The sequence below is a fragment of the Besnoitia besnoiti genome, chromosome I (assembly GCF_002563875.1).
Source record: "Besnoitia besnoiti strain Bb-Ger1 chromosome I, whole genome shotgun sequence".
NCBI classification, from domain to species: Eukaryota; Apicomplexa; class Conoidasida; order Eucoccidiorida; family Sarcocystidae; genus Besnoitia; species Besnoitia besnoiti.
Genome location: NC_042356.1, coordinates 422,577 through 436,853, shown reverse-complemented (window position 1 = coordinate 436,853; position 14,277 = coordinate 422,577). Strand labels below are relative to the sequence as shown.

Here is a 14,277-nt window from a genome sequence, read left to right as displayed (position 1 = left end):
GGGTCGATAGCCGCTAGACTGGAAATCTGGATACAGCAGAGGATGCAGCAGTCTACTTCTCTTTTAGGGTGCTCTCTCGCACCGCTGAGTTCGTGTGAAGCACGTAGAAGAGGGGAGAACCCAGCGCCAGCGTAGGGTCGCAGGCGCCTGTCGTGGCTGCTAGTAGTGTAGTCAGGAGACGGGCAATCTGCGCACAACCAACCACTGGTTTCGCATTAAGTACTTTTAAAAGGAACATTTCTGTCTTGGTAGTTTCTGTTCGTGACATCAAACGAGCAGACTCCCTGATTCTGCAGAACGAAAAATGCTGTGCATTATCTTCCCACAAAGGGACACAATTAGCACGCTGGCAGTCCCACAAGCCTAAGGGCGAATCGTGACGATAGTGACGACCACCAGCTCCAGCCGAACCTGTGAAACCGTTCCCTTTGGTGTCGGCGCTCCATCACGGCAATTCCCACCCGCCCTCCCCTAGGAAAACAAGTCCCGTTCCTGGAAAGCCAGGGAAAAAGTTACTAAAAAACGACAGTAGACCTTCAACGGAACTGGCCTTCACTGGCAGGTAGTGGTGTACCGGGTGACAAATCCCAGCCCCTGATGAGGAGATCCGCGTCAACTTCAACTCTGACGCATCCGGAAGACGCTCCTCTCCCATCCCCGAAGGTCGCACGCAGTGCTCAACAAAAAAAAACGACAAACAATCTGCACCGCTCACAACAAGGACTCCACGTCTCCCTGTATAAATGTGGTCCCAGATGCCGAGGCGATCATGTGCAAGCTGGCTGCCTCACCCTCCCCGTGGATTCCCAATCGTCTAGTACCACTGCTTGGTAACCGAGTCCCAGAAGACGTGATTCGACGGATAGGAGGCCTGAGGGTATTGAGGAAGGCGCGTCAGCTGGCAGACCGGATTCTCCTTCGGCACGTACTGAGAACGATACATCGAATTCGCATCGAACGGCAGGCTCGGGGGCAGCTTAACCTCTGCGGGCTTCATAGTGGGGGGCAGCGGCTTCGGGACAAACTCCTCGCGGTACTGCGTGTTGCCTTCGAACGGCAGGGTGGGAGGCATCTTCACTTCAGCAGGTCGGATCGGCGCAGGGAGAGGCTTGGGGCCGTACTCAGTTCTGGCACACAACCGAAACGCAACGAAAACGACAGTCAGAGCTACGCCCCCTCGTGACAGACGCAAGCCCCGCATCGGGCATTCGTAGGCATAATTTAGTGCGTGGCGTCTAGTTCAGAGAGATTGCTGGATGCTCACTACTGCCCGTACTACCGAGCGGTGGCGCCACGGAAGACGCTAAAAGACACCAGAAAGGGGGGAGTCCCTCCGCAGTTGGTGGTGGTGGTTCGTTTTGCCTGCCTCTTAACGGGTTGGAGGACCGTACCTGTAAGAGGACTCCGCCTCAAACGGCAAGGTGGGCGGGAGCTTGACCTCGCCAGGACGCATCTGGGGAGGAAGGGGCTTCGGACCGTAGTCAGCTCTGTACGCAGACTGACCCTCGAAGGGCAGGCTGGGCGGCAGCTTGACCTCCGCAGGTTGCAGGGGAGTGGGCAGGGGCTTGGGGCCGTACTCTGTGCGGTAGCTGCTTTCGGCTTCGAACGGGAGACTCGGCGGCACATGCACTTCGCCCGGGCGCATTCTGCAGACACGCGGCACGCAAGGAAAGATGACTAGTCAGTGCGGCAGCGTCCTCGCACGCCGTCAGCTCGTACCTACGCTCTCGCCGAAGATGGTGAGCATCTTGAAGTCGCGAAGCTGGAATCTCTCACGTCGGCACACGGTAGCGGCCCTAGCATCCGTGTGCGCTGGGAGTCAGAACCCTTTCGCCGCCAGAACCTCCCTCAAACCCACGGTTGTCTCTTTGCACTGTCGAGGGCAGAGAGGTGTGCAGGAGCAATGCGGCACCGAAACACCCACGGCCTGTGTAGGAGGGATGCACGCAAGATGACCGCCTCGCTGGGGCTTGCTGCTTACTGCGGGGGCAGAGGCTTGGCCACGAATTCTTCGCGATAGTGTGTATTTCCCTCGAAGGGTAGGGGGGTCCTGGACGGCGTGCACTTGTGCATTCCGCAGCTGCAGAGCTCGTCGACGCAGTAGCCAGCCTTCTTCGAGGGGGACTGGCTCCTGCGGTGCTCGTCTACTTCCGAGAGCTGGAGTCTCCTCACGGGCATTTCTCCAGGTGCATGCATCGCGGGCATGTGGGAAGATGTGAAGCGCTCCCGAGCTCGCTGCATCGCCATCTGCGAGCCTCGGGAAGGCCCCTGGGCGTCGTGGCGTACCTCGGGCTCCTGGGGCGCTGGCATCTGGTAGTCAGCAGGCTGGGCGTATTCGTACGCGGCTGCACTCTTGCCATTCCCCTGCGCGTAAGAAGGCTCCATGGGCTCACACTTTGTTGCTTCATACTTCGCCGCCTCGTACTTGCTGGGCTCGTACTTCGTTGCTTCGTACTTTGCCGCCTCGTACTTGCTGGGCTCGTACTTCGTTGCTTCATACTTCGCCGCTTCGTACTTAGCCTGCTCATATTTCTGCGGCTTTTGGGGGTAACCGGAGTCCGACTCGTTGTCTCCGGGCAGTTTTTGCTGCTTCCAATCCTTACCCGTCATCCTGGCTACAGGTGGGTGTGCGCAACACGGGCGATAGCCGCGGTAGGAACAGGAGCACGTCAGAATGTGCCGAGGGATAGGAATCAGAAACTGCGGCAGAAACCGCGTACCACGGCTGCGGGTTCAAAAGAAGGAAAGCCAACTTAACTGACGCAGACACTGAAGGAGGCAACGACCTGCCTGAAGCAGGATAAAAGCTGCGTTCGTTGTTTGCAGTTGTTGCCAGCTAGCGAACTAGCAAGACAAGTTGCGACTGTTCGCCTGCTGTAGCTGTGTCCTGCGGAAGGTCACTCGAAGAATACCGTCCACAGGAACGGATTCGCACGATGCAAGAGGAGGCGAATGGACAGATTCGAGAAAACTGCCACGGAAACAAAAAAGGAACTCAGAAAACCAGAAGCTTCCTGGTATGGAAATAAAGAACTCGATGACAATCGACTGCGACAAGCACGTCGCCGCAGTGCCGCGCGCCACTTCGATCGGGATGTCGGCTGCGGACGGCTTTTCGTTGGATGTCCAGCGTAGAGGGCGCGCAGCATGAAGCGCCGCCGAGCAGAAACTCGACACGGGATGTTAGCTCGGCGGCCAAACTCCTAGCAAGCTTGCTATGGCGGGAGCGACAGCCAGACAACAGCCGAGGTGCGATACGGAAACAGGGAAAGCTTCATTGCCGGTGAGAACAGAGAGCCGCGCGCCAGCGCTGCACGTTGTCTGCTAGACAAAGCTATTCCGTGCTTTCTCAAGGCTGAATTCTGCTTAGTAGAACGCATTTACTCCCTGAATGGCAAGAACTTCTGGATTTCTGTCTGGGTCCTCACGAAGAAAAGACCCTGGCGTCCTTTGCTGCTCGGCGGGGCCTGCGGCAAAGATGCAGCTGTCCCAAAACAGGCATTGGCGCATCGATGCGTGTCCAAAGGCAATGAACGTGGAAGCCATTCTTGTAGCGGAAAGCGACTCCTCGAAAAAGGACGCAAGTGCCTCCGCTGGCTGGTTGAAACAAACGGCCTTCTTTCCAGGAACTACGAGAAAGTTATCCGATGTGGCATAACCGTTCAACAAACTACGGCGTACAGTTCTACCGTGGCTGCTTCGGCTGCCTCACTCCGTTTGCAGGCCAATACCGGTAGCTGAACACGCACGTAGCACCATGAGTTTTCTGTTGGACTCAAAGAGCAGTTTATGTGGCGACACGAAGAGAGGGATGCGGTTGCCCGCTTCGTCGTGCGACCCAATTTGCAGAGGCAAGAGTAGTTGAGGAGGCACTGTTTCCAGCTGGCAGCTTGCAAGGTACAGCTGAACACTATGTCGGATGGCTCCCCGGCAGCACCGCAACGGTTACCAACACAGCTTGAAGCAATAAGGAGAAGGTCGACGCCGATGGCGGTAGAACGCAATTTCTGGCTTGGCGGTATCGCCGCCGTCCGATTACAGCAACCCAACTCCGTTTCACTGCACGTACCCATAATAGCTGAAGGGCACGGAAAGCATGCTTATTCTAGCCGTCGTTGCCTTCGTAGGAGAGCCACACCTGCTGCAGTAGCCCCATGCTGCTGACATTTGCGTTAGTTTGGACTGACACGTCTTCGGTGGCTTCCGAGCAGAAGGACCATCCCACCATGTCCGTAGGACGTCGTCTCCGAAGCCTCACAATTAGATTGAGAGGTCCGGGAACCACCTACAACCCAACTTGACGTTGGAGCTCCCCGCCATGGCTGTAGAAGATCGACGCGCCCCACTGTAACAAGAATGTGGCACCTTTCAAGGGCCAAGTGACAACTGCCGTCTCACATAGCTGTACCGCCGCTTGCAGTCACTCCAGGCCTCCGCCTTGGACAACTGCTGTCACGGTCGGCAAGGAATCTCTGGTAGAGCTGTTGAATTATTCCTGGTCCGCATCAACCTGCGTGCCGCGCAACGCATGTCAAGTAAAGCAACTTCAGTAGGGAGTCTGTCACGCCTGTCCGCGTCACATCACATATGCCGCATCACGGCTCACTCGTTAGCCTTGCCTCAGCCACCAAGAAGCCCGACATGGATAGGTAGCCTCCTCGGTAGCGCGTGCTTACCCCGTGGGACTTACGCAAGCTTCTTTGCTCTGTCCAAGGTTGGGCGCGGGGTACAATAAGGCTTCTTTATGCGAGGCCCTCTTGCGCTGCGAGCTTGACACAACGACACCTTGCTTCCACTGTACCAGTCCTACGTGTTCCCCTTCTGATTCTCGTTATCGTCTCTTCGGCAGCTCCAGGAACGGTAGAGGCTCGCCAGAGCACGAGCGTTGTATTGGCTACACTGGTAGAGAAGAGCAGTGTCAACGCTGTATGGTCGAGGCACGCACTTTCTGTCTTCTGAGCGGAAGCATGATGCGTACATCGGCATCCGGTAGACTGTCCACCTTAACTCAAGCTGACACACAACGACCAACCGGCAGATGTCGTAGCTCCTCGCGTATGTGCCATGTCTTCGCCTGAGAGACAAAAGTGGCAATAATCCGATTTCCGTTGGGCGCGCGCGCACCGGCTTCGAGCATATTCAGACGAGTGTGTTGCCACTGGGCATTCGCCGCCAGCCGCTGTGCAATGGCGCATGCGAAGTAGGTGACGGCATTTTGCTCTTTTGACACGCCGCGTGAGCGTTGAACGGGGCGTTTGGTAAACTCTGGGGACAGTGGGAGGATGAGGACATTTTTGTCGCTGTTCGTCGTGCACAGTGTATCACACCCTACATCCGATGTTTTGCTTTCGTATCAGGCGCCCACGGGTAAGTCCCTTGTAACGACATGCTTCGCCAGGACAGTGCCGGGTTCCTAACGTTGTGGAGTTCTGCAGTGTTGCAATAGCATCACCCTAGCAAGAACCGACTTGTTCAGCGTGGACTTGCTGCAGGACACATTAGTGTGCGACAAAGTACAGAGCACACTTCCGCAGCAGCAAGGTGCAATACGGTGCCTGTCTGCAGACCATTGTCGCCAGTGGGCGCCGTCCCGTCTAGCTACTGAGGAGCTGCAGCCTCTGAACATACATACGCTCGAACTTGGCAACATCAATCTGGTATAAAAGAATAATATCGTGCTCTGCAGAGATTTTACGCTCTTCCCCCCCGTCGCCCCTTGCTGAGAGCACGTCTCGGTACACAATCATGTGCGGTTACGTCAGATGTAGCCATTTCAGCCTCCATGTGCCTTTTGGTTTCACGTATGTCGGCATCGTTCAAACTCGTGACCGCGCGGCACGCTTTTCATATTCGCCAGCCCCTAGGTGATGCATGCGGTTTCTGCGACAAGGTGAACTCCGAGGAAACAGGGCGGTCAACGTAGACGCCACGTACCCTACGTATCCATGAAGATTCTTACCAGCCAAGTCGTCTCCGGCTCACCGCCTCGAGCAGCAGCATTCGGAAAAAGGGATGCATTCACGCTCACCCACCGGCAACATCTATGTATTGTTATCTGTGCGCTGGTTGCTTTTTCGATCTCCCGCGGGCAGCAGTGGTGAAACTACGTGGAAAACAACAAGCTCGCGCAAACTGCGTCAACGGGACGGCGGTCTCGCATGCGGTATGGCGCTGCACGTTCTCGCGCTTGACTTGTCCGTGTGACTGCATGTGCGCCGGCATGTACAGAGACTAATGTCTTCCTGCCTTGTGAGCACATTCAAGAAACAACTGTAGCTTCTTTCTTTGATGTCCGACCCGCCTCAACTGCGTCTCCACACACCTCTACACCCCTGTGTTGTCTTATTTGAAAATGGTGAGTTCCGAAGACCTCACAAGGGAGGGAGCTGCTCCATATTTTCTCGGCCGAAGAGGTCTAGCGTGCTCTTGGGCGAGGGGCCCCACATTTTTCGCGCGGCCATAGTGAAAACAAAGACTCGCTTTTGGATCACGCTCTCTACTGCTTTAGAGACTTTGATTTCTTCCGCCGAGGGTGACCGAATTGTCGTCCGTCAACTATGGAATGCGTACAGAGTGCGACGCGAGGTTGTGCTGCTCCGCCTCGCGGCAAGACTGGAACGCGTGAGAGCCTCCAGCTGCTTTTTAGACATATTTTACGTATCTTTTTTTTTTCACATCGGGATAGGGCTGTGGCTGTGCCTACTTTCACGTTCCCGGTCATGCACTGAAGCTGTTTCACTGCGGGGCTGATGCAGGCGAGTGCGCCTTCAATAGCGCAACCTGGAAAACCGGTTGACAAGTTTTTTTCCGCTCCCGCAACTGTCAATGCTGCTCAACCTGTTGCTTTCCTTCCGACGGGGGAATGAGCTCGGGTGCAGGAAGCGCCGCTTGCTACACAACTCCTTTGTGCGGAGACTTGACACAGGATCGATTCCCGCGGATTGCCGCGCCCCGCACCCAGGGCCGTATACGTCAAACGCCGTGTTCACAACATTTACTTCCGGAATCGCTCGTCGAGCCGATTCCGCTGATCTCCACGCACCGCCCGTGGGAGCCTTCTGGTGGAAATTACTTGGCATTTGTCTGTGCGCGTGTGCAGGCGTCCGCCGCGACAAAGTTCATTCCCCTTCTGGATCGGGTCCTGGTGCAGAAGATCGCAGTGCCCACCAAGACAAAGAGCGGTCTGTTCCTTCCCGACTCCGCCCAGAAGAACGTCAGTGCCCACATGGCGAAAGTTCTGGCCGTTGGCAAGGGCCGCCCCAACTTGAAAACTGGCGATCTCATCCCTCCTTGCGTTCAGGTAAACCTGCCTCCTCTTTGTGTGGAAGTGATACGCGAGGCGGGTCGCACAGACTCTGCAGCGAAGGACCTCTCTGCTTCTCGCCGGCGTGGTGTCTCGACCGCCGCGGGGGGGGGGGGGGCGGGGCGAGGGGTGCTGGATACTTGAGATGTCGCTCTTGCGTCGTTTGCCGCGGGTTTCCCGTTGGAATGTTGAGACCTCACTGTCCACAGAACCCTCCCAGTCGCGCTGTCGCAGTGTTCGTTTCAAGCATCTCGAGGTCTTACCACTTCACTGTGCACTGCATAGACCCTTGTGAAGTGCGAATCGAGACGGAGCTCCACGTCGTGTTGATAGCGAGACACTATGGCAGCCACCAAAAGCGCTGAATTTTTTCACCGGCCTGTGTGTCGACGCTGCGGACTGCTGAACTGCGTCGCAGGTGGGTCAGACCGTCGTCGTTCCCGAGTACGGCGGCATGAAGGTTGTGATCGATGAGCAAGAAATGCAGGTCTTCCGCGCCGACGACCTCATCGCCGTTGTTCAGGAGTAAAACGGCGTGCCTCGGAGAGACGGAAGCTTCGTTTAGCTGCTGCGCGGTGCCGAAACAGAGAGCCCGTGAGCGCCAGCCGGCGGCAGCGCGGGGATGTCACGTTCGTTTCGCTGGGACGCACATGGGGAAAGTGATCCTGTGGGTGCCCTCTGCGCCAGGATTCTCCACAACGTAACTTTCCTTTCTTTCTGGGATGCTGTTGTGTTTGCCGCACGCACGTTGTGCAGCCAGCGGCGCCGCCAGCTGAAGGCGCCTGACCTTGCATCTCGAGCGATGCAAGGCCAGGCGCGTGAGTGACTCGCGCTCTCAGCGCTGAGGCGCCCGGCTAAGCTGTCGGCGTGAGAGGCTGTGTGTTGAGCCCCCACAGGCCTTCTGGACTGCCTCGTTAAATAAAAGTTCCGCAGTTGCCTCGCTCGATTTTCACTGTCAGTGGCTTCTGGCCAAGCACTGTCGACTCTCTCATGCTGGCTCCAACACGCGTCGCGATCGTGTTACCATCAATGCATCAACCCTACGTCTGGAAAAGCGACACGTCGCGACGCGCGTAGTCTCTCCGCTGCGCTGCAGAAAAACAGTGACCTGCATCCGCTCCACACGCGCGCTTCGGAGAGTCAACCCAGGCGCCTTCACGTGGCTGCGAACATCTTCACATTCAGTGAGGTCGCGCTTCTAGACGTACCACGAGCCGTGCAGCGTTCAGCGTTAGGAACTCTTCGGTCGCGCAGGCCTGACGCCTCGTCCGCGCGACCAATCGTTTCCTCAAACTCTGTGCTTTCGAATGCGGTGGACCGACCTTGGAGTTCCGCTTCCGCCAGGACAGAGGCGGCGAAAAATTTGAAACTGCCCTCCTCCTGCCGGTGCACGCAGCTCCACTCGAGACCGCAAACTTGCGAGTGTGGCGACTTTCCCTCAGATCGCGGAAGCGACGCGATAGGTGATTGTGTGCAGGATAGCGACATGCAGTTCGGTGCGATCTGAAGGTTGCGCCGAGACCCTGTCGACTCTGTGCACTTCGAATGCTTTCTCAAAGCGTGAGTGAACGTAGCCTCGCAGAGATCGCCGCCGCGCGTCGCCTGAGAAGCGTGCAAGGCGTCGGTGTGGCACGTATGTAGAGGTAGAGTGCAAAGGGTTTTTACCCCCCCTCTTCATGTCAACAAGATATAAAAGCGTTGCTTTCTACAAGGATCCCTCAAAAAGACACACCAATCAAAAACGCCGACACTCCCTCTAAGTTGCTTCGCGTGCGGCGCACGCGCCATCTCACTCCACTCAGACACAGAAACCCCTGGGCGCTACACGCATGACTCCTAAGCCTAATCCCTTCCCCCCTCCCCCCCCCCCCCCCCCCCCCCCCGCCCGCTAGGTTTCGTTGTTCCACACGATTTTGTGCAGGCGCATTCTGTCCACGAGTGACGCATGCAAACGAGTTACGCATGCAAAGGCGCGCCGGTGCGATTCCTCTCAGCTGCCGTCAGCATCCACACAACGTCTTCCAGCTCCCGCAGGCGCTGTTCGTGTTGCTCTGCTGCGGAGAGGCCTCCTTCCGCGGTTTCTGCGCGGGTCGCGGGTGGAAGGCCCCCGCCGCGGGTCTGTCGGTCGTCCGCGTGCGGAGGGAGCCCGCGGGTTCGATCAGGCCGCCCCCCCGCCTCAACTTGAGAAGAGCCGCGAGGGCCAGCGGGGTCATCCCACGGAACGCGTGTGCGGACGGTTTCGAGATCGACTTCCCAGACTCGTGCATCGGCAGGCGGAGACGGTGCCGCCTGTGCGATCTGCAAAGCCGGGCGTCCAGCCGGAGTCTCGGGATGCGAACTCCGCACGCCTCCCTTTGGCGGCTCCAACGAGCCATTCTGTAGCCGCTGCATCTCGATCAGATCCAGGAGGCGCAACTGCTCTGCCAGCTCTCGCTGCTGCCGCTCGAGAACCGCGTGCAGGTCATCCAGGTCTTCCGCTCGCCGCCGCGGTTCCTCTGTTGTGGGCACTGGGTGCGAGCATGCCCCGTGGCGCAAAGAAGGAGTTCGAGTAGCGGCAGACGTGTCGACAGTGCGAAGCGTCGGGCCTCTGCCGTCTTCTTGCCACCTTGCTGAAACGGCGCTCTCGGGCTCCGCGCGCATCGACTCGATCCAGTCCCTTCCTTCGCTCCTTCGCCATCCACCTGCTGGAGGCACAGCCGCAGACCCCCGCCCGCGCCCCTCTGAAGAAATGAAGGAGGCTGGCGGTTCAGTGCCTGCATCGTTCTGCGAAGATGCGCGCGGCTCGTGGCGAGCGCGGTGACTGGGAACTGGCTGAGACGAAAGGTTGACGGGCGAGACGCCCAGATCTCGGTGCTGCTGCAGCGCAGACGCTCCACGGAGACTGACGCCCTCCCTAGAGAGACCTGCAGACGCAGTCCGCTGCTGCTGCACACAAGCGAGCCGAACTGGATGGTCGTCCGGCGTCAAGTCTTCCCGCTCGCCTGGCCTACAGAGGCCGCGACTCTCCTGACCCGCCGCGACTGCCGGCCGCAGAAAAACTCGGCGCCGAACGACCGCAGGGGGGGCTTGGCGCTGCCCCGGGCGGCATCCGTCGCCGGGGTCTGCCTCACAGACGGTCGGGCGGGGACTTTCTCTGCATGCGCGTGCGCAGCCGACGGCCGGCGCGGGTCTCGCCGCTGGAACTTGGCTCGTTGCCGCCGCCTGCGTGTAGAGTTCAGAGTCTCGAGCGACGGCGGCGCGCGCGAGGTCGCTTCTCGACGAAAACTCTCGGTGTGAGTGCCCCGCGGGGCTGGACAAGAGACACCCGTTGCACCCCTGGCCGCCGGCGCGACTGGGGGCGGCCCCTGGAGGCGCAGAAGCCAAAGGACTGCCGACGGGCAGGTCTGCAGAGTGCGGAGTCAGCGGGGAGCAGGTGTGACAACATGTCGTCGGAGCCGAGAAGCGAGCTGCGTCGCTGGGGCTTCGCAGAGCTCCGACAGTCGCAACAGACGTGGAGGAGACACGACTTGGGCGCCAGGCGGCATCTGCCTCCGACCGCGTCCGCGGCTGGCCGCCCGCATGCCTCACACTGGAGCCCAGATCCGCCGCCGTCGGCACTCTCGCGTGAGGGCAGCAGGAACAGACTGAGCAGGACGACGAAGAGGAGACGTGTAGATTCGAAGGAAGTTCTTCCGCAGCCTCTATCAGGCAGGGACGCGAAGCAGCCTCTCGCCACCTCGCCAAAGAACCGCCGACGCCCCGCCGACTCTGCCAAGGGCCGCTTCCGCAGCATCCGCACGTCGGCGCAGCGGGCGGAGGCTGGCGGGGGCCTTCGGCGTCGGGCGAGAGCATGGAGTGGCAGAAGCATCTGCCCTGCGGCTCCGGAGAGACCGGAGACGCCTGCGCCGACGGGCACGACCCCCGACAGGTCCCACGCTTCGCCGCTTGCGTGTGCCTCGGCTCTCCCCCCCGGCGCCCTCTGTGCGGCGCAGAGCTGCGCGGGAAGGCGGAAGGGAAAGAAAGGCTTCTCCGCTCGACTGCCTGCTCCACGCGCACGCCTCGCACGCAGCTCCCACCGCCGAGCCCGACTCCAGCGCAGCGAGCGGAGCGCGCCAGGAGCCGCGCTGCAGGCGCAGACGCGGAGACTCCGCGGAGGCGCGTACTCTCGCCGAGGGTGAAGGCGAGACAGGCTCCTCCTGCGTGGCTACAGGCGACCGGAAGCGAACGCTGCTGCAGCCAGTGGTCGGTCGACTTCGGCGCTTCGGCTCCGATGCAACGCCGCCGCGGAGACACACGTCGCCAGAAGAGAGGCCTGCGCCAGCGCTCGCCTCGGCGCATCGAGATGGGAAGCCGTCTTCCCGTGCGCCAGACGCGGCCTCCCTGAACGCACTCCGACCCTCCTCCTCCAGCGCCGCATGCGCAGCAAGGGTGGCACGCGGGGAGTCCCTGGACGCTCCGGATATCCTCGCTGCGAGCGGTGGTGAACTCGAGGAAGAAGAGCCTCCACGGGGCGGCTGGCTCTGGAGACGCTGGAGACGCCTGTGCCGGTCTCCGAGCGAATTTCGAGGCGGGTGCGCCGCAAGGTACCGCGCGGCGACAGCCGCCGCCCCCGCGACGGGGCCGGTCTGTCGGGCGGCGGCTCGCACCAAGACGCGCGACGCCTCGTCGTTCGAGATGCAGAGGTATCGCAGAAGGAGAAGTTGCTGCTTCGTTGTGAGCAGAGGCACGCGAGAGGAGGCGGGTCGCTCCTTCGCTGCTCCGCCGTCCGCGGGTGCGGGGCTAGATAGCGAGGTTCCCGCGGCGCCAAAGGTGCCTCCCTCCTCTCTTAGGGGCCTCCTCCTCCTCCCCCCCGCGCCGTCGCGTTGTCGCTGTCGGTACTGCTTGAAAACGACTCGCCGCGGTCGCGACAGTGCCTGCGCGCGTCTCCCTTCCGCAGAGAGCGGCGCGGGCGATAAGAGGATAGTGACGACGACGCCGTAGTCTCAACGTCCTGAGCAGATCCTGGTGCGACGTTCGACAGGGCTCGCTCCGCAAGAGGCCTCCCAGGCGCCCCAGGCCTTTCAGCCACCCCAAGTCGAAACGACTCCCGTTCAAGCTTTCCCGTCGCGCGCGTCGCACGCGCTTCCTGGTGACGCAGAGCTAACGAAGACTGCGAACGCATGCGCAGACTCCGCTGTTCAGCCGCAGACGCCGCGACGGCGAACTTCAACGCCGTCGCCGGCGGAACGCGAGGAGAGACATCTGAGCGGCTGCCCATTTGCAGAGTCAGGGTTGACACGTGAGACCAGAAAGAGTCGCCCGATGAGCCTCCCGAAGCTGGTTCACTCCCGGGAGCGCGGTTCCCTCTAGGTTTCTCGACGCAACTCCATCCCTCTGAACGCATTCACGAGAGGCAGCTACGTGTGTGCTGGCGACGGCCGGGGATGCAACAGTTCTGGGTCTGGATAAAGCAAAGCCGCCGTAGAGCGAGCAGGCCGTGTCTGCTGGTCAGCGTTCCACCGTAAAAAAAGCAGATGGCTGGTCAGGCTTCCGCGTAGTACGGCCTCACGACTCAGCGCCGCTTGAAGTTCATGGCGGATTCTCCACGGGAAGATGTACGCCGTCGAAGCGTGGCGCGACCTTGCAGTCGCTGGGTGCCTGTGCGTTCTTCTCGGCTCTCCAGCGTGAATACTTGGCTTTCTTTTCAAAGTCTGGCTCGGCTCTATGGCAGGACAAGCGCCAGAGAAACGCACCAGCACGGGAACTGGGGCAGCTCACGAAGCAGCAGCGAACTGCGGAGGCCTCAGGCGAACAGCAAGACAGACGGCTCTCCGCAGCAGACGAGAAATACACAAAGATGAGATAGGCTCCCAGGGAAAATAAGTTCCAAAGATTAACAGGTGAAAACGGAATCTACTTGTGTTTTTTCGGAGCCGCCTCCGCGCGTCTGGCGAAGACGGCGGAGACCTGAAGAAGAGTACACAGCAAGGTGCCTCTGATCAAGGCCTCCTCTTTTCCACCTACGCCAATAAAAGAACTCGAACGAACCGAAAAGCGAGGCTGAGACTGGAAATCTACTTCTGTCTTGGACGCCGGTCCGCATGCAGAGTTGCGCAATGAATGACCGAGGGTGCTGGAGATGGGAAAGTCACACTATGATTCCCAGCCCCAAACGCTGCTAAACAAAAATGGAAACATGGGCATAGATTGCCATGAAACTATCCGAACTTCTGTGCGTTTCCTTGCACCTTCCTGCCCAGCGTTTGACGAGGCAGCAAGTACAACCACTCCAAGACACGCCCCCCTCGATGGACTCAGGCAGTGGCGCACAACATCCAGACTGCGCCTGCCGCTTGCACTCTTGCTAGTGTGCTTTCAGCCCCCGAAATACCTGCGAGTTTTCAGGCTCGCTCGTGTGCCGTCGCTTACAGGCTGCTCTTCAGTTGCGCGTACCGCTATTCTTGGAATGCCAGTAGGGATGGATTAACTGCCGCGAACATTAAGGCGATACATTCGTCGGGAGCGCAGGGCCGCTACGGGTCGAGAGGCTCCCCGAATTGGTGTCTTGGTTGATTCGATTGGAGTCAAACAGTTCTGCCTCGTCCGCAAACGAGACCCGCAAAAAGTGAAACGCCCCACTCCGCAAGAAATGAGCTACTAGCAGGAACAGCGAGCTCGAGGAGAATGCTACGACTACGCCTGGAACATTGTAGCGGGAACGAAGATTCAAGATAATTTGGTAGATTCGTCTTGCTTGTTCGCATCGTGGTAGAGGGCGCTGTTGCACCGTCCGCCGCACTAAAGCTGGAAGAGTCAGTTTGATTCGGGCTCCGGCCATGACACGTCCCTTCACAGTGCGCAGCCAGTCGAAAACAGGAGACAGATTGTCTTCAAACTGCGCTTCACGGAAGGGATACGAGCCGAGCCAGCGAAGAGGAGGACAGTCGACACCAGAAGAGGCGAGCTCGGCTATGTGTTTATCCCTGTCTTGGTTAGAAGGCTGCCGAGGAGAAACT

General features: G+C 59.4%; 4 protein-coding genes across 4 annotated transcripts; 1 reads left to right on the top strand and 3 right to left on the bottom strand.

Moving 5' to 3' along the window:
* Positions 1 to 814: 814 nt before the first annotated feature.
* On the bottom strand, positions 815 to 2,610 carry BESB_000610 (microtubule associated protein SPM1; the record flags this gene model as incomplete). The annotated part of the gene is made up of 3 exons (XM_029358816.1): positions 815 to 1,127; positions 1,392 to 1,646; positions 1,982 to 2,610. 3 exons carry the CDS (start codon positions 2,608 to 2,610, stop codon positions 815 to 817), a joined length of 1,197 nt encoding a protein of 398 aa, XP_029221728.1.
* Positions 2,611 to 6,862: 4,252 nt separating this feature from the next.
* Positions 6,863 to 7,832, top strand: BESB_000600 (putative chaperonin; the record flags this gene model as incomplete). The annotated part of the gene is made up of 2 exons (XM_029358815.1): positions 6,863 to 7,300; positions 7,722 to 7,832. The coding sequence occupies 2 exons, from the start codon at positions 6,863 to 6,865 to the stop codon at positions 7,830 to 7,832; spliced, it is 549 nt and encodes a 182-aa protein (XP_029221727.1).
* Positions 7,833 to 9,259: 1,427 nt separating this feature from the next.
* Positions 9,260 to 11,620, bottom strand: BESB_000590 (uncharacterized protein; the record flags this gene model as incomplete). Its single annotated transcript, XM_029358814.1, has 1 exon — positions 9,260 to 11,620. One exon carries the CDS (start codon positions 11,618 to 11,620, stop codon positions 9,260 to 9,262), a length of 2,361 nt encoding a protein of 786 aa, XP_029221726.1.
* Positions 11,621 to 12,107: 487 nt separating this feature from the next.
* Positions 12,108 to 12,539, bottom strand: BESB_000580 (uncharacterized protein; the record flags this gene model as incomplete). The annotated part of the gene is made up of 1 exon (XM_029358813.1): positions 12,108 to 12,539. One exon carries the CDS (start codon positions 12,537 to 12,539, stop codon positions 12,108 to 12,110), a length of 432 nt encoding a protein of 143 aa, XP_029221725.1.
* Between the last annotated feature and the right edge of the window lie 1,738 nt (positions 12,540 to 14,277).